The sequence below is a fragment of the Pyxicephalus adspersus genome, chromosome 1, assembly GCF_032062135.1.
Source record: "Pyxicephalus adspersus chromosome 1, UCB_Pads_2.0, whole genome shotgun sequence".
Classification (NCBI taxonomy): domain Eukaryota; kingdom Metazoa; phylum Chordata; class Amphibia; order Anura; family Pyxicephalidae; genus Pyxicephalus; species Pyxicephalus adspersus.
The window spans coordinates 78,351,113-78,378,045 of NC_092858.1; the positions used below are offsets into that span (position 1 = coordinate 78,351,113).

Here is a 26,933-nt window from a genome sequence, read left to right on the forward strand (position 1 = left end):
GAGAGGTTGAAAGGAAGTACCTTGATGAGGGAGTGGCTGCATGAAAACTGCAGATTTAGAGCAAGGCAGAGAAGCTTCACAGACACAGAATGAAAGGGGTAGGGAATAAAAAAACAAAAAAAACAAAAACACACACAAAGAAAAAATATGAATAATGATGTAAAATAAACCAACACATGGATGAGACACAACATGTATGGCAATATGTAATTACAGCCTATGTGATTGGCTAAAGGTGTGTAGCAATCTGCTAATAGAGGAAGGTTTTGTCACAAAAGGCATCAAATAATCAAGAGTCCTCTCAGACTTAATTTCCATTACAGCTGTAGATTTTTAATGTGTGTTGCCATTCACTGCAATTGGCAGCTCATGTATTTCAGCAGTCAAATGCAGCACATTATAAAAATGTTGTGCATGCTTGGCTTTTAAAAGTGAAGGTTATGGTAGTGTGAATGGCAAACTACTGCACCAAGACATGTTGAAATGTTCTTGAAACACAATAATGGGAACAAAGCCTCAGTGACCTTTTAACAAAAAAAAAAAAACAATTGTCTAAAGACATTTCTTTACACCGATTAATAAACTTTTTGCAGTAATTAGTCAACTGTTTCATTAATAATAAATAATCAGCTAAAGGAATATTTAACAGCAAGAAAAAAAAAACAAGAAAATATGAAATTATTGCAGAATGGATATATTACTTCCAATAAAAACTAGATTGGTATTTTATATTTAAACCAAGGCACCACCTGTAGTAAGTTACATATAACTAGTGACAGTGTGAAAATGAAAAACCGAATAATATTGCCTGGCTGTTATGACCAAAAACCTATGATGGTGAAAATTGCATTATTAAAAAACAATTATTTTCATGTATTATTTACCTTCGTTCAAATGCTATATTTTTGGTATTCACTCAGCATTTAGTTTTTGGTCTTGCATGTTAATGGTCTGTAATTACTCTACTGTGGATATACAGCAAAATAAACCTCATGAACCCAACATGGATTTGCTACTCACCAGGGGAATGCTGGGAAGTGGCAAGGGAGGTCATGGAATTGGAAAGGTTAAGGTTCGCGGTAATGCTCAGTTGGCTCTGCACAGCGGGAGGATAAGGAGATGTAGGTGTCAGCAGAGACTCCTCACTGGCTTCTTCATCAATTACAGGCAAGTATTTGTCAATCAAGGCATCAAGAAATTTCACTATAAGCTCTGCGTAGTCTGGTATCTGTGTTTGCTGATAAAACAAGAAAGATTATATCAGATTATGGTATAAAAATTATATTGATCTTTAACCTCACACACATTTGGTGTGTAGACAGTAAGGGTTCATGTCAATGGGCATCCCAGTAAAATGCCACGTTTTAAATTCAAAGGCAAGCAGCAGCTTTTAGGTTACTAGTGATGAATTTGAAAAGAAAAAATTGCGTTTGACATTTTTTGACTTTAGGAAAAACAGGGATACATGCGATTACAAATGTTATAAATCATAGCATTTAGAACTAGAATGAAGGGTGTCTATATGACTGTGGTGTAGACATCAAACTCTAAGTTGCAAATTGTATGTTTGGTACAACAACCATATGTTTCTGAATGTCAGTGCTACACATGAAGCTGTTCATTTTTGCATAATACAAACAACAACCTGAAAAGCAGGTCCAGGGTATAAGCTGACACAAAACAATAGCATAAATGGTACTCGGACCTCTGTTCACTTATTTTCTACTGCAGTCAAAATTCCAAAATGGTTTTGTAAAGATTGAACAATATGTTTTCAACAATAATAATTTTTTATACCTTAGAGAAGGGGCCAGCAAACCTCCACAAACCATTAAATCCAAAACCTGTAATTGCAAACAAAGAAAATAAGAACAAAACAAATCAAAATGTAAAATACTATAGGTTTCACAATTTGTACACAAATTTACTAAGAAACCTTAAGTCCCAAGAGAGGTATTTCACACCTTCCCCTAGATCAATGCAGGAACTGTACTGAGTAAATACCATAAAAGTATGATCAATATTTTCTTGTTGAGAACTGCAGATTTTTCTGCACAGTCCTTCATCAAATTAGTTCTTTTAGGGCAGGGATGAATTGGATCCTTAGAAACCTGTTCGCACATATTATTTTGGTAGCATTAGGCAAAACTAAATCTACCTTTTTTTTTTTTTTTTTTAGAGCTGAAGACAACACAGTTATAGCTTCTATTTTGATTTTTTGAGGGCTTAAAAATTAAGTTCAACTGACATAAGCACACCGGCAACTGTTATGACAGGCACGTGTTAAGTATAACTGTTTAAGGAATCCATAAATCAGTGGTTGTAGATCCAATTTAAAGGGAAAAATTAGAACTCTGAAGTTTGTATTTCTATCTTGCTATTGGGATTATTCTCTCTTTTTGTCCTGGTAACCATTATCCCCAAGACAGAAAGAGGCCAAAAACACAAAAGCGCCTTTTGGCTTTATGTATGCAAAAAAAGAAAAACTTTGACTATACCTACAATTTAAACAAATGTTAACATTGTACACAAAATGTTTGATGAGATCCGTTCCATTAAAAAGTAACTGGTATACAAAATTACAATAAACCGCTAAATTAAATAGATCTAGCACAGAGCCTATCATGTATTTTGCATGTAGTTAACCATGAATTTAAAGCGCAACAATAATGGCCAGTTGTGTAAAGCCTGAACAACATTATGTTGACAGAGCAGACCTTTATAGACCCTCTCTAAACTGTGCGATGCCTCTGTGAGGGATCTTCCATGCACTTGATAATAGTAGATTGATAACATCGGTAATGCCAATTTTACTTGCTAGCATGCTAGCAAAAGGGATGAAAAGAATGCTGTGTTAAAAAGGTGTTTTTTCCCTATTTCCAAAATAATAAAAAAAAATAATAAAAACACAGATTTTATAGCTGAGGTGTTATGTAATGCAGTGTGATACTTTAAAATTTGAACCCATAAAAGCTATTGGTTGTGGTACAGTGCATTCAATACTGTAAACTTTGAAAAACACGCCAGTCTCCAACATCTAACCTATGCATGTACAGTCTTTGTACAACACAGCAGGGGCAGGAAAACCAAATCTGCATGAATGAAACTACTAGGAAGGTACATGGTTTGCTATGTCCTCATTATGATACGTCATTTAATCAGCCAAATAAAGCTGGTAAAAGTTTTATAGAACATTTATTGGCGAGGACAGTTTTATTACTATATATAGTGACACTTACTCTGTAGGTAAGAAGGCTGGTACTGTGGAGGAGACTCTTCATGGTAAACCACACTCTGTACAATACCATGTATTGGATTCAATAGATTTGGATCTTGACACAACGATAAAAGGGTGTTGATCTTGGAGTCCAATAAATTGTGTCTGGGGGAAAAAACAAACATTTACATTGTAAAAAAAAAAAAAAAAAAAAAAAAAGTCAGGGTCACATATATGTATACAAAGTAGCCTGAACTCCAAAATACAAAAAAAGTACCTTTACTCATGTGTACATGCAGACTAATTTACCATTTTGGGGCTGTGCAAGTCCATTCTGAAAGGTAGGTCACCCCGAGAAAAATATTCTGAGCAGACACCCGATTACACCAGTGTTGCAAAACACTCCAATATCAGTCATCTCCATTTTCCTACTTTGCTATTATAAGACAGTCTTCACGCACACTTTGTGCTCCAAGTCTACCTTCCTGCTCAAGAGACCTAGAGTTCTGGGTGCATAGCACTACAAAACAGGCACTCAAGGGAATACTGCTGAATATGCACAGAGTGGGGTTTTCATATATGGATTGTAGTAATGAAAGTTAATTTTTTTTTAAATCAGATCCAACCCTTGAAAACTATTAAGCTAAAAAAACAAAATAAGGAGGGTACTTACACCACGGGAAACACTTTAGGGAAGACCACGCTTGCTTCAGCTAAATATTCATAAAGAATACGTTGATCAAACTCATCTGTAGTGTATTTTACAAGTGTAGCCTTTAAAAACAAAGAAAGCTGTGTGAATATTTAAAGCTTACACTTACACACAATTGTATAGGTGTAAGGTTTTTAGAGAGATTCTATGGCAGTATAACAGGGATAAACTTCAGTAAATAATGCTAAATGCTTTACAATTTTTTGGATTTGGAAAGAAGGAGTTTCCAGTCCCTTGTGGTTATTCTGCTCATTGGATGATAACATATACAATGAGATAAAATGCAGTGTAATAATGGTGTGCAAACCCATACAGGATTCAGTTTGCTGCAGCAAGGTCAGCACAAGATGGATATAGTTTGGCTGGGATGAGCTTACTGCGGTATGTCTTTTGTTTTATTAAGAGAACGGTTTTGTGAAGTTGTAATGTAAGATTAATAAAATGTTCAATTTAGGAATAATTAAATGTGAAAAGTATACCTTTTCAGCTGGTAAGAAATGGAGGAGCAACTGTAATACTGAATAGTTGTTTGGCCATCCAGTTTGTGCAGCAGAAAAGGAGCGTCTGCATTACAACCTGTCTGGCTTTGGTGCCTACTTTAAAATGTAGCACATATGATTAACATCCTTACTAGAACAGTCAGTAGCAGGGCTTGTGTCTTCGGATCTGTTAGAACTTCCTCATCCAAAAGCACATTTGATTCGGAAACAGAAACTTTCCGCAGGTGAGGATGTTGTTGAGGTGATGATATTCTTGGTGTATCTAAGATCAGACAAAATGTTTGTATAGCCACATACATTAAATCAGTTTCTGCTAAAATGAATTGATATTGGAGGAAAGAGAACTGAAAATAAAATCTAACTATAGTCCAAAAAACCCTTTCCATTTCCTTTTTTCATCTTTCATTTAAGGTATTCCAGAAAAATTTGATTGCTTACTATTGGCAATAACACTACCTTTCTCCAATTTTCAAAAAACAGTGTAATTATTCTCCCATAACAAACAATTTTCAGTTATTAGTAAATGTAAAGTCAACATGCAATGATGACCTACTATAATTCAAATATTTATTTTAAAACTATATGTAAGCAGTAACTATTACTCTGCGGTGATACCTACCAATATCATAATCATTTTCTGCTACTCGTCTCATTTTTGGAGGTGTAGTGATACCAGATTCAATCTCCTGTCTTTTCGGAGCTTTAACATCAGATATTAAATGATCAAAGCTTTTTCTTGTACCTAATATGTTTAGGACAAAAAAGAAAACAAAAACAATTGAGAACATACAATTTTTTTTAGTTTATTGGGGTGTAGGGTTAATTGACCGTTACCCAGAGCATTACCTATCTGTTTATTGTGTTTGAATGTGTAGCATAATGGAATTTGGCTTTAACATACCCAACAACTTTTTAGTGTTTGCTTGTGATGGCTGTCCCATGTCCAGACTCATGGACTTACTTGTTCGTGGGCTAACTTGTCCAACTGTGGGGTAGCTTGCAGCTAGATGCATGCCAGATCCTTTGGGAGAAGACCATGGCTGGTTCTCCTTCAACGTTCTGTTGAAACAATGTAACATTAGAAAAATCAGAATACTTTCCTTGTGTTGTCATAACAAATGTGCATCAAGGAGCTATTAAGCAGTCCCTGCTGTGCAACCATATTTTGCACACAGTAATAACCTGCAAGTCGGGTCGCTGTGATGCATTGGATATGTATCCATAGGAACATTTTCCATCGAAACATCTGTCAGCAACAGTGATTTTCTGTGTTTTAAGCTGCAGCGGCTTCTTACTTCTTCAGACACAGTGAGCAAGGCTAGAAATCAACAATATGTGTCAGCATATACATTCCAAATTGTTTATTACAATGTCAAACATTTACACATAATTTGATTTTTAATCATTTAAGAGCAAGTACTCAACAAACAACTGAAATGTTTTCCTCTCCAATGCATTTTCTGCATTTTTGTAGCTGGCCAAATTTGGAATAGGAAATTTGAGCACTGCATGGTAACCCTCAAAACTAGCCAACCACTGCAGAAATTCTACAGATGGCAGCTTTCTAGAAAATGTGATCCTTGTGGAGAATTATTTTTATATTTTCCTAAAAATTAATTGATTAACTTAGAAAAATGAACAGATGAAACGTATATGTCTCAAACGTGTTTGAAAATTAAATTGCTGATTACCTAAAACATTTGCTTTTATCTGTGCTCACTTATTACATTTAGAGAGTAAAAACAATTAGATATCTGTCATTTAGGCAGAACATGAAGAGGCATCAGACTAGTTACTATGGGTAACAAGGTATATTATTTGTTAGAGGTAAGCAAAATTGGCTACATATATATTACACAGTATATATACTCTTTATACAAGATTTTTAACTATTTAAAGGCAAGAAATACAAATATTATAATCACTGAAATATTTCCTACCTGCTAAATAAGCAACACTCTGTGTATTTACTTCAAACTTGTCACAATTTCTGTGTTTATTTACAAGTGCAAGGAGTGTGTGAAGTATTCTCACTGTTCTTGCCACCGTAGTAGCAGATGGATGTCTATAGCCTAATCAAAAGAAATAGATTAAATTGTGTACAGTACAAAACAAAACTATTTATGCATGTAGTAGGCATGTTTACAGGGGCATTTTATCAGAGGTTTTTACTTGAATCTGCAACCTCTGAACGATCATAAAAATCTTAATTGTGCAAACCAAGCACAGAACTACAGGTCCACAGAGGTGGACAGACGTCTCCCTAAAAAAAAATGGATCGGCAAACCATTTATTAGACCAGTGGTTGCCAACCTTTTCGGACCCATGGACCACTAAAATTACTGGTTCCAAACTGCGCATGCATGGTGAGCCAGGTTTCACTCAAAGGGAAAGGAACTTCCCACATAGTGACATCGTGATGCCAGAACCCGCCCACTCTCCCATCGCATATCTGAGCTTGCAATAGGAGAGTGGGTGGGTTACAACCCTCCCAATGCCTAGAGCCTGCGATTCAAATGGGGGACATGGTTCACGGCTCTGCCTGATGCGCCGCGCCCCTCCCCCAGCAGGGTCCTTCTCCTGACCCCACTCAGGGGCACACCGGCCAGAGCCGCGGACCACTGAAATTTTCTCGTGGACCACCGGGTGGCGACCGCTGTATTAGACCATTTAGGGACCCATTGCTTAATAAATTTAGACTTAACTGATGCCAAGCAAAAACTTCAACAATTCAAATAGAATGAAAGTACTGCACAGTGCAGCAGAATAGGGCAGTGTAAAGTGGGACCAAGCTGCATCCGAGGTATAATTTCTGATTTAGACAAGGACAACAAATTAATGGTTATTCTTTTAAGAGGTAGACTGGTATTTTAAATCCAACAATTTCATACATGGTTTCTTTAGAATCAGGACTGAAAAGATAGATTAAAAAAAAAACAAAAAAAAAAAAAAAACTCTTTAATCAGGTAAAGGTGAAATAATATCTTTATGTGCACATGTTTTGTATTATTTACCTGAGCCAATAGGTGGAGTTTTAGGCATCTTTTCTCATTTAACTGGTGCCGAGTTTTTGGTTTACAGAACTCAGTAAAGTTAGTTTAGTAAAGGAATATAAATGTCTGCCCAGGTAATGAATAAGATAAAGCCGTGTGTACAACCACGTGCAGGAAAAATTAACACAGGGTGAAAAGAACACAGTTTTATCTTTTCCCCCAACTTTTTTTTTTTTTGCAAAGTGAACATACTCAGACTATTTAACTACCCCTTAAATGGTTCCAGAAAAGAATGTCTAACAGACTACAGGTGGACCCTGAGTTAAGGACATCCGACACACTCCTAGATATGAACGGGACTTCTCTTCCCTGTGTACTGTGCATTCAATTTCACAAAGCTTTCACCACCTACTGAGATCATAAAAACATTCAAATGAACTCACCTTTCAACAAATGCCCAACTAGTGCAAAATTGAAATTAGAGTTAAAATTGAGACCAACAAAATGGTCCATTTGTTTACAATGCCATTCCTCTAGAGGATTTCGAATTTCCATGAAAACTTCTTCTGGGCTCTGAAATAGAGAGAGAAACATCCTTCAAACGATAAATTACAAAATTTTACAGTAAGGCAAATCAATACAGAGATAAATCATTTCTACCATTATTAGGCATATATTAAACCTAACACAACTAGATTAAAATAATTTGTGCAATTTACAACTAAACGTCTGAACACAAAAGTGGATCTATCATCACATTATTTTACCTAAAATAAAAGGGCGACTAATTCTTTTAAAAAATGAAATCAATGTGTTTAAAACACAAAAAAAAAACAAAAACAACAAAAAAAACAAAACTAACCCTTTTTAATTTGAAAGGGAGACCCCTCGCTTATGGGGTAAAAAATGGATGGGAAATCTGCAGCCTCCTGGGATACATATGTTCTATCTTCCCAGAAGGTTTTTGGCTGCTCCTTCTGCACATGTAGGAAAAAAATGTGCTAATCTTATGCATGCGCAGTTAAGAATTTTTTTTTATTTTTTTTATTAAAGTTCCGCTTTAAGTGCCAAAAAATGGAAGATTGTCCTTCCCATCCTTGTTCTGTTAGCCCAAGATGTAGAATTTTGCTCTCTTTCAGCACCAGAGACAACTGTCACCATGTACAAATAGGATACATTTTTCTGTCAGGGACACAGGACAGGTAAAAATCTGAACGAGATTTAAACCCACCGTCACTATATATTAAAAAAGTTAATATTTTTGCCTCTCACTGTCACAACTTCAGAATTTAAAAATGCCACACTGGAGAATGCAAAATTGCATGCATGAAACTTTCCACACTAATAGCACAGTATAAAAAAGGAAGGAAACCATCACCTAAATCCGCCCGCTTTCTCACTCTCAAACACAATGTCAATCATGTCACACCACACATCTCCTCCTGCACTCTAAGCACAACTCCAATCACCTGACTGTCCAACACATTCCTCACTTACTCCCTGCTGCCAGCAGAGGGCTCATGGATACAGACTCTTGAGACTGCAATAAGCAGTGTGGTTTGGGGGGGAGTTCCATCACTGAACTATCCCAGTATGCAATGCTCATGCATTTCTACCTTCTTTTGAGGACTTGCCACTTCAAAGCCAGTGATAGGGGGGAAGTGATTGTACGTGTCTTAGGGTGGGGGGAATTATTTTTGAAGCTACAATTGATAGCTATTTACTGGTAAATAAAATGGTTACTTGCCAGAAAATGCTCACTAAATATTTACTTCATATTCAAAAAAATTCTTCAATGCAGAAGCTAAACATACCTTGTCATTAAAAACTCGAAGACTGTCTAATGTGTGGAGGTTTTGTTCCAGTAGTGCTGTACCTGCTGAGTATAGATTAACCTCATCCAACTGAAGCACTGCCATAGCGACCCAAAAGAGAGCTTTGTGCATAGGGGAATCCTAGAAAGGATCAACACAAAACATTAGGAGTCACTTCAGGAATCAAAGATTCTGATTATTTTTAACCTTACATATAATAAACATATATTTTACAAAAATCAAGTACTTAGAAGTATTTATATATGTGCAGAAATGAACGATTCAAAACATGTGAAATTGTGTCAATACACTCTAAATACCATTTTTAAAAAAAAATTAAATACAAGTCAAGAATAAAATTAGGAACCTAGTTATGTTTGCAGATCTCATAATAATGTTTCAGCTTCTTTGGCATCCAGAAGCATATTATACCAAATGTCAGCTTCATTGGAAAAACACTGCACTACTGCTCAGTAGGGCCATTAAACACTTCGAGAGAATAATAATAGGATGGCAGACAAAGCACAAAGTTCACTTATAAACTTTGAAGTTGTATATAATATTAATACCAATAAAAAAAAAAAAAAAAACACAAGTGAACAGCTTTGAGAAAGCATTTAGGTGAAAGGCATGCATGCACACCAGTTACTTTGTAAAGTTTAGCTTTCCTATCTCGAGTGGTATGAAGTACATTTTAGAAAATCTAAATAACCCAAAGGGAAAATGGTATTAGTTTTAGCAACCACTCACAAAATCCACATAACATAGATTATGTCAGACTCTGGTAATGATAAAAAGACAAGGTTCCCTGCTCGTATGTCTGCGCTAAGTGTTTCATATTGAAGATGGACTTATAACTATACAACAAGCACTGTACAAAACAGAGAAATTCAGCTGAAATGTTTATGACACCACTGGATATCATATGTTGTATGGTTTAAATAAAATGTTTACCTTATTCAGAAGCGGCTGCAGTTTGGTAAGTGCGATCACAGTGGCTTCTATTAGAACTTGGCTGTTGTAGTTGTCAGGGCCTTTTAAGCAGCTTTCCAAACCCTAAAACAGATAAAGTTTTTGTAAATTTGTATATAATTTTAAAATCATTTAAATATTAATAAATGAAATAATAAATAAAAAAATAAATATTAAATGAAAAATAACTGAACCAGACCACATATACAGGGAATCCCCCCACCCCCGAAATATTGTTCATCAATCCACCATGCCAGATTGATGAATGATGTTGGAGGGGATTGCTGTACACCCCGAGATTAACACGACTGTTCATCTCAGGCGATAACTATCTGACTTGTGTACTTAGCTTAAGCTATACAGATCTGCAGGGGCAGCCAACAAATGGAGAGCCTATTCACACGTAATTTTTTGTTCAATGAAGGACACAGTAAGTGTTTCATCTTCTATTGAACCCCTGGCATCTTCCCTGTAGCTGCCATAAAACCAGAGTACACTATTGTTCTCTATAGTTTTACATTTTGTTCTCTGATTTCGGGGCATCCTGAAGTCCTGCTGTAAACCTTGAGGGAAAAAAAAAAATACACAAAAATGGTCACCCTCCAACAGTGGAAAACATATCTGTACAATGAAATCCCAACCAGAATGCTGCTCAGGGTTAACAAATAAGTAAACATGAATCTTCATTAGTTTTGTTTCAAGAATCACTAGATAGCAGTCTGACTGGCTACAATGACTTCCTCCCATTTCTCCCAAATAAACATATTTCACCCTATTGGCTGCAGTCAGCCAAAAGAAAAATTGTTGTTAACCAATTGGAAAAGGAGGGATGATGAAAGAGTGGGGAGTATAAATAAAGTGGACTCACAAGCAAGAAGGCAAGGACAGTGAAGATGGCTGAAGAAAGTACTTAAAATATTTTAAAGCTACACTACTGAGTACTTTGTGGATGAACCGAACCACAGGTGCCCGTAGTTGCTAACGTTGGTTAGGACTTGTTTAAAACCTATTAACTGCTAGTTAACAACATACAAATATGTAATGCTCATAACCTGGCCACCTCAGTACAAGGCTAAAGAAAATGTTCCAGGAAAATACCTTGCTAAGAATTCGGATAATCTGTTTTATCTGTCCATGAGATACACGCTTGCTTATACAACCAAACACAACAAGAGCTCGTGGCTGTAGTGAAGGATTGTATTGGAATGCAAACCTGGGTAGAGATAGAAAGTGGATTTTAGGGAAAATGCATAAGGTAGAAATAAAGGACTTTATTTTTGTTGCAAAAACATAATTCATACTTTTGGGCAAGTTCAGTCCACTGATCCAACCACTTGCAAGTTGGAATATCTCTCATGCAAGCCTAAAGTAAAGAAAGTAGATGGTTATAAAATCACAATAAATATAAAATGCCGAACCATGTTACAATCTATCAATCGAGCTTTTAAGGCAGTGGATCAAGTTATCCTTTTGTTTTCTAACTTTAATTTCATAAATTTACCTGAAATTTAAATTCACTAGATTTCTGCAGAAGCTATGCAGCATTTAAAGAGAGCAGCCCCCCAAGCAACTATCACATTAAAGACAGAGGTACCCATCTGCTGTGCTAGTGAACACTTCTAATAAATATCTGACACTGCAGACTTAGCAAACAGACAAGTAGAGTCTGGTATGAACTGTGCTTAGGAATTCAAATGATAGGTAATACAGTACATATAGCTACATGGTGTTCCAATGGCACCTATTAGGAGAGAAATGTGTCTAAAAGAAGAGGCCAGACAACCTGTGAAAATGTGTATGCAGATTTCTTAGCTATATCCAAAAAGACGAAAATCTCATATTACATAGAACAGTTTTAATGAACAATATAAGCATAAATAAAGCAGTAACATTAATAGTTACCTCCATAATTTCTAACAGAGCTTCTGTGACAGTTTCCAATGAAGTCAGGGCAAATGTCTCCCTCTCATAGGAGCCGGGTGAAAAGGAGCGATCACGATAACTGGATCGAAAAGCGATAACTGCTGCAGACTTGACTTTACTGATCCCAAACAGAAGATAGAACTTGGGTAGGGAAAACTCTGTAAGACTGAGTCGCAGCACTTGCTTGGTCTCCTCTGTGAGCAAATTGACCAAAGAACATGTTACATTTTACACGGGACAAAAAAGGTTTATTTTAATAAAGGGGAAGTGTACTTTTTAAGAAAATATATTCCATAATCCTAGGCTATTTATCTGAAACATACTTTTAATGCATGATCATAAATAAACAAGTCTTTGTACATACACTGTGCGTACATTGCTGTACAGAATTTTGCATCTTTCTTGGTCTTTAGACTTAGCGCTACATATGAATAACTTACCAATGAACTCAGGAAGATATGTGATGCCCATACTTTGGTGTACAGGCCTAAGGGTCTAGCCCTACTTACCTGTGGGGAGGTTGGCATGTGAATATGCTGTGTATTTAAAAAGTACTTCAAGTATGCATTCCAAAAAAAAGCAGACCAATTTGTTTAATACCAGGCAATCCTGCAAAAAGTACTCACCACTGAAGTTCAGCTGTGAGCAGGTACACAAGGAGTGAATAATATTGATCACAAGTCCATGAGTGGAAGCTCGAAGAGAAAGAGGACCTGTTGCCACCAATAATGTGACAACATGGAAGAGGTAGGGTAAATGGGCAGCCACATCCAAGGAGTTGTTGAAGGACAGCATGAGCATGTATCGGGCAAGTATGGCGATATCATCCCACATGAGGTGCTGTTCCAATGTTGGGGTGGGAGAAAGACAGGTCTTATCTATAATTTTGCACATCCTCCCGATCACCTTAAAAAAAAAAAAAAAAAAAGAAACGCATATGAGCTTTGTTCATAAAATGTCCTCATGTTTTGGCTTGTAAGTACAGGAAATTTCTACTTAATTGGAAGAAAGATACCTGGAATTTGGAACAATACTAAATAGAAATGAAATATTAAATTTTATTTCATATGAGGATGACTAATCAGAGTAAAAGTGAAGAGTCTTCTATCTACTGGCTGCAATGCTAGATTTAAAGCTTGCTTATACATATATGCCCACCTAAAACTAACTTAAGTAAAATCTACTGTGAAATTCTCTTGTCATTTCATAGCCACCAACATCTTTATCCAGGTATGGCATAATCAATGTTTGTCGATGGGCAGCCACTAATAACTCCTTACCAGGGGCACAGCACCCTGCTCATTTGATAATATCTAACAACTACAATTCAGTAACTATTTAAACCAACCAAAAAAAAAAAAAAAAAAAGACCCAGTTTTCCCCCCACTTTTTAGTTCTGCTTTAAGTGTTACCTTGCTCGAAACCAGTTTGACATTTCCAGATGCCAAAGCAACTGCTGTATCGGCCATTACTTCAGCCTTTATGGATCCCAGTCCACCTGTTGCACTGGTTTTAATGAAGCTGTCTAGTACAACATCCAGAAGATCTGTTATCTACTCAAAAAAGAAAATATTTGTGACTGTAAAACCAACATTTCCATTTCAGCAATAACATATCAATTCGAGGTTCAAGCAATATGCAATCTATATGTTAATAGAATAGCTAATCAAAACAAAAGACCAGAACGTGAAACGAAAATTGAATCAAAATGTTAATGGATTTGAAAAATTAGCATATCTGAACATCTGAAAATGCAGTAGCAACTAGAGCTGGCTGTGTTTTATACAGAATAAAGAATAAGAGAAAATGTATCAACAATTACAAGATAATAAAATAAAATCACAAATATTATATATTTATAATAAATAAATGGAAAAAAAGCACCTATAGGGAAATCATTGTTTGAGTGATACAAGAATCCCAGAAAAACCACTTGTACTACTGGGCGTGCTTCACTTTGTAGCAATCAGTACCAGGAGCATGACCCTAAACAGAGAGGGGCAGAACTGGTGTTCCTCAAAGGATTTTTCAGTAAGTTCAAACTAAATATTTCCTAGTCTCTATTATCTATTGAGGGGCCCAGGAATCTAATACCTTTAGGAAATACAGCAAAAGTCAACTAAAGGGTGACCACAGCCACATCAATCAACCAGTTCTAAAAAATGGCTAGTCATCCAAAGTATGAACATCTGAAGCCAGAAGAAGGAAGGAACTCCTGCTCCTTTTTCTATGATACTAGCAGCTCTGACAAGCAACTCAAATCTAATAATGTGTGAAGGTTCTGGCCCTCAAGGACTGGTGTTGAGGACACTGGGTTTAGGTTCAGTACATTATAGGACAAGGACAAAGATATTTCTATAGTATTTGGAAGATGGTACTCACCTGTCCTAGACTGCCCCAAATTTTTGCTTGAATGGAAGGATACATCTGTTTTTCATTAATAGTCATGGTTATGAGCTTGTCCAAGATAGCACTGACACGCTGCCTTTTTGCATCATCAGTGAGTTTACAGAAACGGACAAGATTCAATAACCAAGGAGTCATGTATTCCAGACAGAGATGCTTAAGTTCAATGCCTACAATTGAAACATACACCATTGCTTATTAGGATAAATGTGGAACATTTTTTATAGTTCCAGTATTGGCATACTACAGAATTATTTTTTTATCATGCTAAGAGGTGTGAGATTGGGTAGAGTGTCCTAGACTGTTTATATATAAAAAAACAAAAAAAACAAAAAAAACAAACAAACATGCCAATAACACTGAGCATGTGTGATGTTGAAGTGTTTTTTTGTTTCTTGTTTTTTTGATTTGAGGAAAGCCCTGATGACCCCAACCTTAGCCACCCTTTTACACAATGAAGGGAATGTGATAATAGGTATACTTTAAGCAGCTTCCTATGCATCTGATGCACATAAAGGCAATCTGCTTTAATATTATAAACTCTCATGGGTTGCTCCATTGGCTAGGCCTGCAAATGCAAGAAAGTTTTATTTAATGTTGTATGGTAAAATATTGCTACTCCAGGACTGCATGACACACTGCATATTCATGGTGCATGTGTTTTACATTACAGTGACTAATTCACCTGCAGTATTTGGTAAATGTCCCTTTTACCACTTTATAAAAATGCTTTTTAGTTCTGTACAGATTGAGGGTCGAATTGAATGCAAAATCCTATCTAGAGAAAAGCAGCATTGGAAATTTACTACTGAAGAAGGGAAAAAGCTGTCTTCACTGGTTAACACAATGGATAAAGTTTGGCCCTATGCTCATGTGCCAAGGACACAGAAAACTGACACCACCAGGCAGTAGGAGGGATTGTATTGTCAGCCTATGGATAACACAATGAGTGTGTCTGTATTCCTTTCCAGTTTAAGGAGATGTTTAGAATATTCCACAATACTTTTATAATTACAGCAGAACTCTAAATAAACATCACCACTTAGTATCATGAAAATATAAATATATAATTCAAAGTATATATATATATATATATATATATATATATATATATATCTATATTTATATTTGTGTTGGTCCTGACCTTTTAACCAAATATGGATTTATCTGGAGAGTGACTGACAAAGAAAAAGCATGCAGTTGCAGTCAGGAAGCCCCTGGACCTTCTTGTTCCAGGTCAGTAACTGAGACAAAACAATGTGTGCAAACTGGTGCAATGCAGTAAGCAACCAGGATTTACTAAATGAAACAATTAAGATATATACGAATCCACACAGGAAGGACCAAACCAGACCAAAGTACAAAAAAGGAAGCTCATGTGCACGGAGTAAAAAAATAAAACACAAGAAAAGGAAGTAAATCATAGTGATGATGGTATATGTTGGTTATTTGAGCAAATCATTACTGATACATGAGGAGCTGCTGTGGCTTATTCTCTTTCACACGTTCGTTATCTGGCTAGTACACTGACCAGCTATGTTACATAGTTTGACTTAGAACAAGTACTCATCTGTAAAGTCTAGGTAAGGTAATACATTCTTATATGCACATCTGTTTCAGGTAAGTGACTTAAAGTGGTGTAACCAAGAGACATGAAAACTAGTAAAACAAAGCTGTTACCTAATGCCCAGCACCAATCTACAAATTTGACATTTTGCGAGAGTAGTCACAAGTAAGCAGCATTTACTTACTAGATTTACTGAAGCCAGAAATGCATTCCTCTAGAAACTCAAGCGTGAGGTGCGGTTCATTAGCTGCCAGGGTTTTGCTAATGGAGACTATGAAAAGTGTATTGTTGGCTGGGATACAAAGACCCGAAGTCTCCAGTAGCTGCCCTTCAATCTTTAAATTAAAGGTACATGTTAAGGCACACAGAAGGTTATAGGCAGCAGACCTGCAACAAAAGATAAGGTAACACATTTAATAAGCTAAAAAATATTACATTAATATGACCCAATTAAAATGAAAAAAAAAAACAAAAAAAAACAAAAGGTTAATAAAGGTTGACATTTTTCAACATGTGATACCAGGACACCAAACCTGTTACATCTATTTAACTTTTATAAGCATTGTCACCCAACCATTACCTTATTTATTTGGTGATTCAAAAGCTTTTGGCAATGTTATTTAGATTGGCAGTGAGGTTGCAGTTTTGTTTACCTTTATTCACATTCCTGAACAGCACCTTGGGTTAGATCTTTCCTTCACTAGTCTGATCTAAGCCTTAACGTTCATTACATCAGATATTAGGAGTTCTGAATTGTAATGATTTTACTAGCTCCACATTTTGTTTTTAAAAAATGCAGCCCACAAAATATAAAGCCTAGAAACAACTAGGCAGCTACTATTTGTGTGTGGTACAAGTTTGCTTTAAGAACAACCTGCTACTAAAAAAAGAAAACAAAAAAAACTCTTGTTGCTGCTGCTCTTGGCCACTAGTTTCAAAGAATGAAATGCAATATAGCATATATAGCATTATAGCTAATGGCAAAATCTGGGACTACATTTTTCTTAAACACTGTGGGCACACACTCAGCACTTTTCAGTAACCACCTGGCTGTTTCGGGTGGTTACTGAGGAGTTGGCTCACAGTACAGGGGGTCACCACCCGCCTACAGCTTCTTCCCACCCGACTTTAAAACATTTAAAAATATCAGGTAAGAAAAAAAATGTTTTATTTAATGTTTCAATTTCACAACTCTTTATGGGTCAGCTGAAGAAGTGTTTTAGAATTCCAACAGCTTTTGCTCATAGGGTCCCAGTGCTTGGCTCTGCTTACAAACATAGGACGTATTGCTATACTGAGGGTACAGTCAAGGGCCATAATGAAAAGAGCTTCAAGGCAGAGAGGCATAACCCAGTAAATGTCCTCAAAATCTTTTATGGATAAATCGAACAGAACTGATCAGTATAAATGTATAATCAATCATAAAATCATCATTAAAACTAAAGAGAGAGAATGATGAATACCGTAGACTTGGATCAGAACTTCCCAAGTTTAGTAATGCAATGTTAAGTAGTGTTCCCGGAACATCCTTTGGACGGATCTTAGTGTGCTGGGGAATGGAATCCGGTTGTGACAGCTCCCATCGAGTCCGTATGTGAATGATAGACTGGACAATGGCTTCACACTCCTGGTGCATGAATGTGAGGGGTGTTCCTTGATTAGCAATAGTCAAGGTGAACTGATTTTCATCCACTAAGCAAATTTCTTCTATCTCTGAAGCATAGTAGATATCATTCAGAAACACAGATTGACCCAAAACCCTCGTCCTCTCTGCTGAGGTCACCTGAACAGCTGTAGATCCCACCTATAAACACAAGGGTTAAATTTTTTTAATGACAATTTATTATAAGTTTACAAGGCAATTTAAAGATGTATACTGTTCTCTATACTATATTTGTTAGAAAAATGGTCAATACAAAAAAGGTAGGTGCTTGTGTTTACACATCCCATTTCCTGTGCTTTTCAAATTTGTGTTAACACATTCCAACCTGCTTAATATTAACTGGATCTTTAAATCTGTATACATATCATCTCCACTTACTTTTATTGACACTTTAGTGTCCTTGTGGGCCAGCTTAAGTGCATTGTGGAACAACTTCAGGTCCTCTTCCAAAGCAAGCGTGGCAGCTGGCAGTTTCTGCTGATCGTGGTCTATATGTTCAGCTAACTTTCCAGATGGATCAATGAAAATTAACCTCTTGCTGCCTTTAAGACCAGTTAGTAGTCTCTCGTGGTATTTTGTATATTCTCTCACCCAGGAGTTACAGTTGTAGATATAAACTGCTGTAACATTTTCATACGCAAAGCCAGGGAAAACCACAAACCATTTTGAAAGGAAGTCTGTTTTAAAGCGATTGCTGGGCCCATCATGTGTAAGATCTACCACTATCTCGTATGGCTTGGCATAGTATGGCTTTAAAGTCAGAAGAACATGGTAGATCAGTAAGTCGCCATTTATTTGACCAGTCTTGAACCTGTAAGACATAAAAAGACTCATCAAGAGAATCAAGAGTCAATCAAAGACAGACTGTGAAAAATATTTTTCTGCAAAGGCAATATTGCAAAAACTTTCACTTTCTTTTTGGGTTATGCCCAAACAAATGAAAAATTAAAAAAGGTAAAATTTTTGTCAGATACATTTTAATTATGTAGCAAAGGACACATAGCAAAACCTGTTGCAAACAATACCATCCAAGCCAGTCTGACAAATGCATATCCAAATCCAATTTTTTTTTTTTTTTTAAGTACCAGCAGTGCGTGAGGCCTATAGGTGGCTAAACCTATAGGAAGTCACAATATATAAATAAAAGCCATCTTTCCTTTGCAAATTTGAAAAATGACTCAATTTCTATACCTAAATATTCTAACCCCAGTGATGATAATTCAGCAAAAACTGATAATAGTTCAGGACAAAGCAAAAATCTATAAAGGTGACCCAACCAAAGTCAACCAATATAAGTTTTAACTGAAAATATTGAACATAATAGACAATGTAAATCAATCAGTGTTTCTAAATCTCAACCAAGGTTCCATGCCTCTCAGGTCAATTTATGTTTTTTTTCTATCTGTACATGTGAAATTCTTCCCATTGAGCATCACCACGTTATTGTACTCTGAGATGTGAATATAGTAACTGTAGCAGGGGTTCCCTGAAGACATGAAATGTATTTCAAGGATTCCCCCATGTATAAAAGGTCCAGAAATAGTGACCGATAAACAACCGATACATATGCAACCAATAACATTATTTTTGTGTAATCAGAGCAAATATCTCTAAATGGTTGCCATGGGTTTCCACACATAATAATGCAGTTTTTGAAAAAGGTTAAAAATACATTTCATACTTATTATGATTAGCATCTTATAGCCTTAAAAACATAATAAAAGGGACTGTTATAAGTATCTGTGTTGCTCATCACAGCCCATGATTTGGACTCTTGAACAGAATTTAAGTATGTTGCATTCACTTGTGCTCTGCAGCAGTGACAAGTATCTAAATTAATGTGCCTGGCTTTCCAAGGCCAATAAAAACAGCTTTCTTTAGATGCTTAAATCCAAAGTAAAACAGCAAGCTGACAAAGAGAAACCAGCAACACTGCAGGATAGGGCAAGGTACAATGCCATTTGTACCCGCCATGACGGATGTGCTTTTGCACAACACTCACAGGATGTCTTATCACTACACAGATTTTGTCTGTCGGTTAGAACAAGTTTATTAATGCCCCTTTGCTTTACATTGTTGACTCAGAAGCAACACATAAAAAGTTGTAACAATTAGTCACCACTAGCTACAAAAAGATAAAACCACTGATTACTTTTCTCATATCTTCTTAAAGATTTCACTATTATTGTTACCATTTCATACAGCCCAAAGCGATGGGAAGGTCTACTTTTAATGCTAGAGTAAAGCTGAGCATGAGCAAACACAGAACAGGAAGTCTGTCATCTGTGGTTTCTCACTAAGGAAACTTCTCTAAAGAAGCAAAGGAAACTTTAGCTCTTCGGCATACAAAAAAGATTTCAAACAGAAGAAGGGCAGTCTAACCAATAAACTAGGGAACCTTAACAAACCTTAACTGGACCTAAACAAGGACTTTAAGGTAAGCTAATACACACCAATTTTGTTCTTTCATTCATCACCAGATGTAAAGCTTAAATATGCAGATATCTACTATAAATAGTAGCTCTGTAGGTTTCCTTATGAAGTAGTCTTATTTCACTTCTTTTTTTGGTTTTACATTGCTTAAGCCCTAAACTCAGAATATTAGAGATGGATGCTGCCCTTTTTCTGACTCACCTGACACAATGCACATTAGACTGTGAGGTCAGCCAGTTGATGGGTTATTTGACATCAGAACTCGGGGACCTTTAACCAGCTGATGGCTTTAGTTCTTATCATGATGGCATCCCTCAATCTTACAGTTGTTTAGTAACTACTAACTGAATGAAACAAATGCTTCTGGTACCAGTACTAAAAGTATAGTACATTTAAAGTGGGTGGGGGATACAGACAACAAACACTGGTAATAAATGCAACACCTGAAAACAAGAAATGAAAAGAAAAGCTATCGCTTTTTGCAAAAATGATGCCGACATACATGTCAAGTATGAAATATTTCCTCCTGCAATGAGTATGGGAATCAGAAAAATGCAGATCAGTGAAGATGTAACTCAAGATCTCAAGATGTAACAAAATAATTTCTACACTGGATAGGAATAAATGGGCTTAAAACCAAATTTTGTAAACCACTAAAGAAAATGTCTACGTCAAGATTTTTTGTTGTTGAGAATAACAAAAGAATAGACCACAATGAAAAGTTGATAGGGGTTTCCCCCACTGCTAAAAACAAAGCGAATTTGGCCTGTCTAGCCCTTCTATCATCCATCTTTGTCTGTCTAGCATTTTACTGTGTTAGTGTAGAAAAAAAAAAAAAAATCAAAGAGCATACTTGGCCACATGTTACCACAAGCTACTTCTGGTCCATCAATCAATACACTAAGCTAGAAACACTAAGGCAGGGCAATCAGAACCTATTTCAAGATAACAATACAGATAGATGGTCATACTGATCAATTTCTAAATGTAAACTACAGTCAATTTTGAAAAGCAAACAGGACAGATTATATTTACTTGTTTCAGCATAGCTTTCTGGCAGCACACAACAGGTATCTCAAGATACATACATAGCTGGTCTATTTTTCATTTCAATGTCACGGGGGTTGCTGCTCTTGTGAGATTTGCAAGGTCTTCCTAAAGCACTGTAGTGAGACTTGATTATGTTAGTTAGGACCTACTGGAAAATAATTTCTCAACATTATTTCTTCTGCCTTATTCAAAGGAAATTAAGTGATAGGTATGTGAAATGTCTTAACGCTCCACACAAGTATCTTTTAGAAAAATAACAGCTCTATTTGCCATACTCTCCCTATCCTCCAAAATTGTTCCCCATAAAAAGTCCTCTCCTTCCTTGGAACCCAGTCCTATTCTAAGCTGAATTATCACTACGTCCTGTGAGCTCAAGGTGTCAGGAACCTGACCACTGGGGGTGTGATATCAGGCCATTTTGAACCCACAGGGGAAAGGGGAAGAAAGCAGTGACACCCCAATATGTGGCACTTATCTCTGCAGCATCCATGACCTGCTCTCACCTGTCATGAGAATAATAGGACCTATTAGGCAATGACACTTAGAAATAAAACAACATGAAAGGATTTTATTGCCTTTATAATATATAAATGCATGGTTCGTAACTTAACAATGTAAATAAAGCAAAGGTTTTTTTTCTGCAGCTAGCCAGCAGCAGCTGAGAAGAGGATGCCGTTCTTTCTGCATCTTGTGATACTGACGTTTTTCTTCAGTTGTAAAGCAGAAATAAACCAAACTTATTTTACTGCTTTTACAAACAAGACTAGTTTAACAGATGAAAACAGCACATCAAGTATTTGGGGTTTCGACAAGTCTGATACTTATAATAATACCCTATCGAATAACAATGCAATTAGTTCAGTAAACCAGGATTTATATATTTCTGAATCCACAAAGCTAACAACAACCATGCTAGGGACAGCACCTGAAACTCCAAAGATGACAACAGCCATGCAAAGGATGACCCCAGAATCTACAACAACAGTCATACGAAAGATGGCACCATATACTACAACAAAGAAACTACTCCGGATTACAAATCGAAATGCTCCTAACCATTTAACAAACACAACTCCCAGCACACAATGTGTCTGCAAAGATGATCGATATAAAACAGGAATTGTTATATGTGCCATCATAATAGCTGTGTTAGTGCTGATTTGTGCAGCATTGATCATATGTTCTGTGGCACTTGCAAATAAAGTGTCAAGCCTTAAAACCAAACTAACCCAATCAAAGCGTCAGGCAAGAAGTAATGGGGACTTTTTAAGGGCATCAAGCCTTTTGTGGCCTTCCGGAATGGAGACATGGCAAAAGAAATCTCATACAGCCAATCAAACCATGGATGAAATTTCTTTGGCAGACACAATCATCAGTGATGAGAAGCACAAGCTTATGACAGTGTCAGCAATAGAGAAATCGAATGACCCCACTGCAGATAACAAAACCACCTCAGCACACCATGAATCTATGACGATCATATCCACGGTGGAGGTCTAAAGAACACAATACCTGATGTATAATATTTATAATTTTATTTTCACTGTATATCTATAATAATCATTCTCCACTTTAATAAAATTTTGTATTCAGTGTTTTTATTGTTGCTTCCATGTTCAAAAATGCATCGATCATATCTGAAGAGTAGAAAGTCCTAACAATATGCAATCCTCTAAAATGCAATCTTACTTCTTTTAAAGAACCACAAATTTGGTAAAAGCTATTGAGATGCAATATATTAAAGTTTATGTGGGTGTGTGTATATATAAATACATGTACCATTTTGTTACCTGGCTTGGTAAAAAAAAAAAAAAAGAAAAGAAAAAGAAAATCACACTTATTGACTTACTATATATACACATATCAAAGAGTCAAATTATCTAATCATGGGGGCAGCGTCTCTAATATATTTGCATTCATGCATCAGAGACTAATATTTAATTATTCACACTAATTAACTCCTTCAGTGATTAGTACCTAAAACACTACAAAAATCCATTGCCCACCAGTCTTCAGATTATGTACATTTACCCTTCCGCCCTTACATTATGTGCAATGGCCCTCAGTGACCAGTTTTGAATGCATCAGTATTACCCTAAAAGGACTCCAAAACAAGTGCATCAAGCCCCAGTTACCAGAGTTTGTGCATTAACCCCTCAGTGACCAAGGGCACTATATGTGCAGATCCCCAGAATATAAACATTAACACATAACTTCTGCAAAACCATCTGCTTTATATATGTATTTACATTTCAGTGACCATTCTCTAGCATGATTGTGGTGAAAAGATTTCTAAATATTTAATCACTAATATAAGGACTATATATCAGGAGAATACTGAGCATTTAAAATAACAGTGAGCTGTAGTAGTATTTACACTAAGTTCTCTAATACTATCTAGAGAGTGGCTTGGCAGGGAATAAAATTAAATAATGAAAAAAAAAAACAGGAGATAAGATTCAGTAATAAACCTTTGAACTTTTAAATACATTTACCTGTCCACATAAAGTTGAACCTAGAACATGTGATTATGCCTATATGGTAATATCTTGTTTCTGCAGATTATGGATAATAAATTAGGTCTTTAAATACAATTTATTCAAAACTGAGAATGTTTGGAAAATCTTTTAACTGCATGTTAATGTAACCTCTAAAAAAGCTATACTTTCCATACACAGCGTCGGTGACAGACAACTCACAAGAAAGAGTTGCTTGTAAAAAAAAAAAAAATAAATAAAAAGAAGCTCTGTAACAGCTGACTATCTGTAGTATAAATCAGTGGTCCAGGAAGGACAGATACTATTAGCTTTCAACTCACTATCTTAAATTAAATATTAAACTTCTGATTTTTTAGATTTGTGACAGAAGCAAAACCTGCAAATTTTATTTCCAGAGGCACTAGTGTTACTGATTTTTGGTTTTAGGCCACCTGATAATGCGTGTTCTCCCCATCCCCTTTTAGCTGGGTGCACCAATTTTTAGAATCCACCCAGCTGTTTTTGGGTGATTACAAAAAAGTTGTGTCACAATACTGGGGTATAATACATAGATGATAGAAAAATGGGACATATTTACAGGACAGATTTATAGGAGTTACTAGATTTCTAAGGCAACAACTGGGAACACTAAATTTGTCATCTGTTGCACCAGCTATTTTTTGACCACCCACCTACAGCTTCTCCCCATCCAGCTGAAATTCTAGGGAGAACCCTGACAATGATGTGTCTGGTTGTTTCAAATAGCAATCTCTAATGCATGCTCGTCCAGAAAAAAAAATGTATAATACTGTGTTTGCACTAGTAACCTTAATGTCACCACAACCTAATGTCTAACCTAATGTCACAACCTAATTGCTCACTCAATTTAGTCTTTTTTTTTTATTTTATTTTTTTTAAGAACGGTTTATATCAATTAGGTATTAACTTATAATCAAAAAGAAAAGGGAGGAAATGATTTGTCAGTTTTGCAGGAGGAATCTAGCTTTATTTCAAGCAAACAATAAAAACTGTCGGAATCTAGAAACCAGAGTTTTGCGTAAGAATTAGGGGGATACTTTACTGTTTATACGTGGTAATAAGAATACAATCAAGACCACAAAAAAAGCCTTAAACTGATAAAAAAAAAAAATTAAATATTACTAAAGTTCGAATTTGAAAAACAGGAATCAGGAAGGTTTTTATTGCAGAAAGGGACAGGCAATGCCCCTTCTGCTAAAAAATATAACTGCCTGATCACGTCTTTTTACAATAAAAATATACCGGCCTGCTCAAAGTTTACACCTGATGAATCCCAGCGGTTGTTGGGACCGAATGAACTCCTGTACTCCTGCACAGAAGTTACATAATCCAGGCCTGTCTAAACATGACCTGACAATGGGTGTTACCCATGCCAGAGCAAGTACAGGTGAGTGAAAAACATGCAATCAGACAGGTAAGGTTATTGCAGAAGGAATATCTCCAGTCCCTTTTGGAATAAAGCACCTGCCTTAGCACAATTTTTATTTTTTTGGCTTTAGTTCCGCTTTGACCACTATCAGCATAATTTCAGTTAAGACATTGCAAAACCCTCAGTCTTAAAAGATATTTCACAGCAACACTTCCTGAAACCATCTTGAACTTCCTTTTATGTGACTCACAATATAAAGTCTTTACAACTTCACTAAAACAGTCTTGTCAATTTCGCTTCTTTTGACAAAAATTCAGCAGTACACTTCTGTGAAACATCTAAACTGGTAAGTACACCTTAACTTTAAAGAATTAAGTATCTCAGTATCATTACCAATGTAACTTAAGGGACCCTAGCGGTGCGATTTTCCTAGGCGTGCAATTAAAGTTTAGAGTTTAAAAGAGGAAAAGACCTATCAAAGATATGGTATTTAGCACTATCTGCAAGTATAACACTTTCTAGAAAACTCATGCACTATAATAATCACAGCAGGGACATAAAAAGTGTATGAATTTCGTATTTGGGCTGTTTAATTGCATAGTAAATTATTTTGGGTTGGTTTCTTGCATAAAGGTTACAAATAACAAAAGCATGTCAGCAAATTGTTCTCATTTCCAGTAAGCTATTTTAATAACGTTAAACAGGGCTGTTGCCCACAAAGCACACATTTGTGATGACAATGTCAAACAATTTTCCTATGTTCACTATGTAAAAAAAAAATAAAAAAAATAAAAAGATTTTTATATATATATATATATATATATATATATTTTTTTTTTTTTGATGCAAATGTATGTCAACAGTGTCATTACAAAACAGATTACTAGATAATGTAACTAATAACTAATGATCTGTACTATAACAAATCATCATCGGTTGAGAGCTTAAAGTGACCCGCATTTATAAGAATATAGGATTCCCATGTAAAATGACTCACTAATAAGTGAGATAAAAAGTATAATTGGGATTTCTAAAAGGAGTCCCAAAAAGGACACTTTCTGCACCGCTTATGCTTTACACAGGCCTGTGGTATATTTATCTGCCTAATTGGACTTCTTAAGTTAAAATTTAGCAATTTTACAAGTGGGGGTCAGGGGCTACTACAAAGTGGCTAGCAGCGTTTCCCAACTAGGGTTTAGAGGTTGCTAGCGGTTCCATGAGCAATGAGAATTCTGTGCCTCTCAAGTCAGTTTAACCGATGCCAAAAATCTTTTCGTCTTTATTTAAGAGTGACATTCATCCTACTGACAAACCATGTAAGAGACCTTCTTTTTTATATTTTCTATCACTATGTTTGACCACTGGGAGCAAACAGAAAAATAAAACGCACCTCTAAATATAACGTTTAAACAGTTATATGGGCGGCACGGTGGTTAGCACTCTTTGCAGCACTTTTTGCAGGTCCCAGGTTCGTATCTAGGCCAGGGCACTATCTGCATGGAGTTTGAAGGTTTGCCCCGAGTTTGCGTGGGTTTCTTCCCACATTACAAAAACCCCATTGTTAGGCCAATTGGCTTCTCCCAAAAATTGACCTTAGACTATATAAAAGACATATGACTTTGGTAGAGTCATTTGATTTTGAGCTCCTTTGAGGGACAAACAGTGACATGACTATGGACTTTGTAAAGCGCTGCGTAATATGTCTGCGCTATATAAATACTGTGTAATAATAATAATTTTATGTCTCTATGGCTGTATAATATTTTATCAATGAAAATTCAATTGGCTAAATGGTCCT

At 36.0% G+C, this 26,933-nt stretch overlaps 1 protein-coding gene across 1 annotated transcript in view; it reads right to left on the reverse strand.

The window, feature by feature from the left end:
* Positions 1-26,933, reverse strand: part of NF1 (neurofibromin 1) — a 102,807-nt gene that overhangs the window by 8,232 nt on the left and 67,642 nt on the right. Inside the window, exons 36-57 of the mRNA XM_072404986.1 lie at positions 18,146-18,578; positions 17,568-17,908; positions 16,289-16,491; positions 14,514-14,707; positions 13,544-13,684; positions 12,758-13,037; positions 12,111-12,325; positions 11,510-11,571; positions 11,307-11,421; positions 10,191-10,292; positions 9,237-9,377; positions 7,866-7,995; positions 6,370-6,501; positions 5,612-5,747; positions 5,331-5,488; positions 5,049-5,171; positions 4,561-4,691; positions 3,891-3,991; positions 3,240-3,382; positions 1,798-1,844; positions 1,021-1,237; positions 21-74 (exon numbers count right to left, since the gene is read on the reverse strand). Coding sequence (XP_072261087.1) covers positions 21-74; positions 1,021-1,237; positions 1,798-1,844; positions 3,240-3,382; positions 3,891-3,991; positions 4,561-4,691; positions 5,049-5,171; positions 5,331-5,488; positions 5,612-5,747; positions 6,370-6,501; positions 7,866-7,995; positions 9,237-9,377; positions 10,191-10,292; positions 11,307-11,421; positions 11,510-11,571; positions 12,111-12,325; positions 12,758-13,037; positions 13,544-13,684; positions 14,514-14,707; positions 16,289-16,491; positions 17,568-17,908; positions 18,146-18,578 — 3,599 coding nt within the window. The remainder of the gene's footprint in view (positions 1-20; positions 75-1,020; positions 1,238-1,797; positions 1,845-3,239; positions 3,383-3,890; positions 3,992-4,560; positions 4,692-5,048; positions 5,172-5,330; positions 5,489-5,611; positions 5,748-6,369; positions 6,502-7,865; positions 7,996-9,236; positions 9,378-10,190; positions 10,293-11,306; positions 11,422-11,509; positions 11,572-12,110; positions 12,326-12,757; positions 13,038-13,543; positions 13,685-14,513; positions 14,708-16,288; positions 16,492-17,567; positions 17,909-18,145; positions 18,579-26,933) is intronic.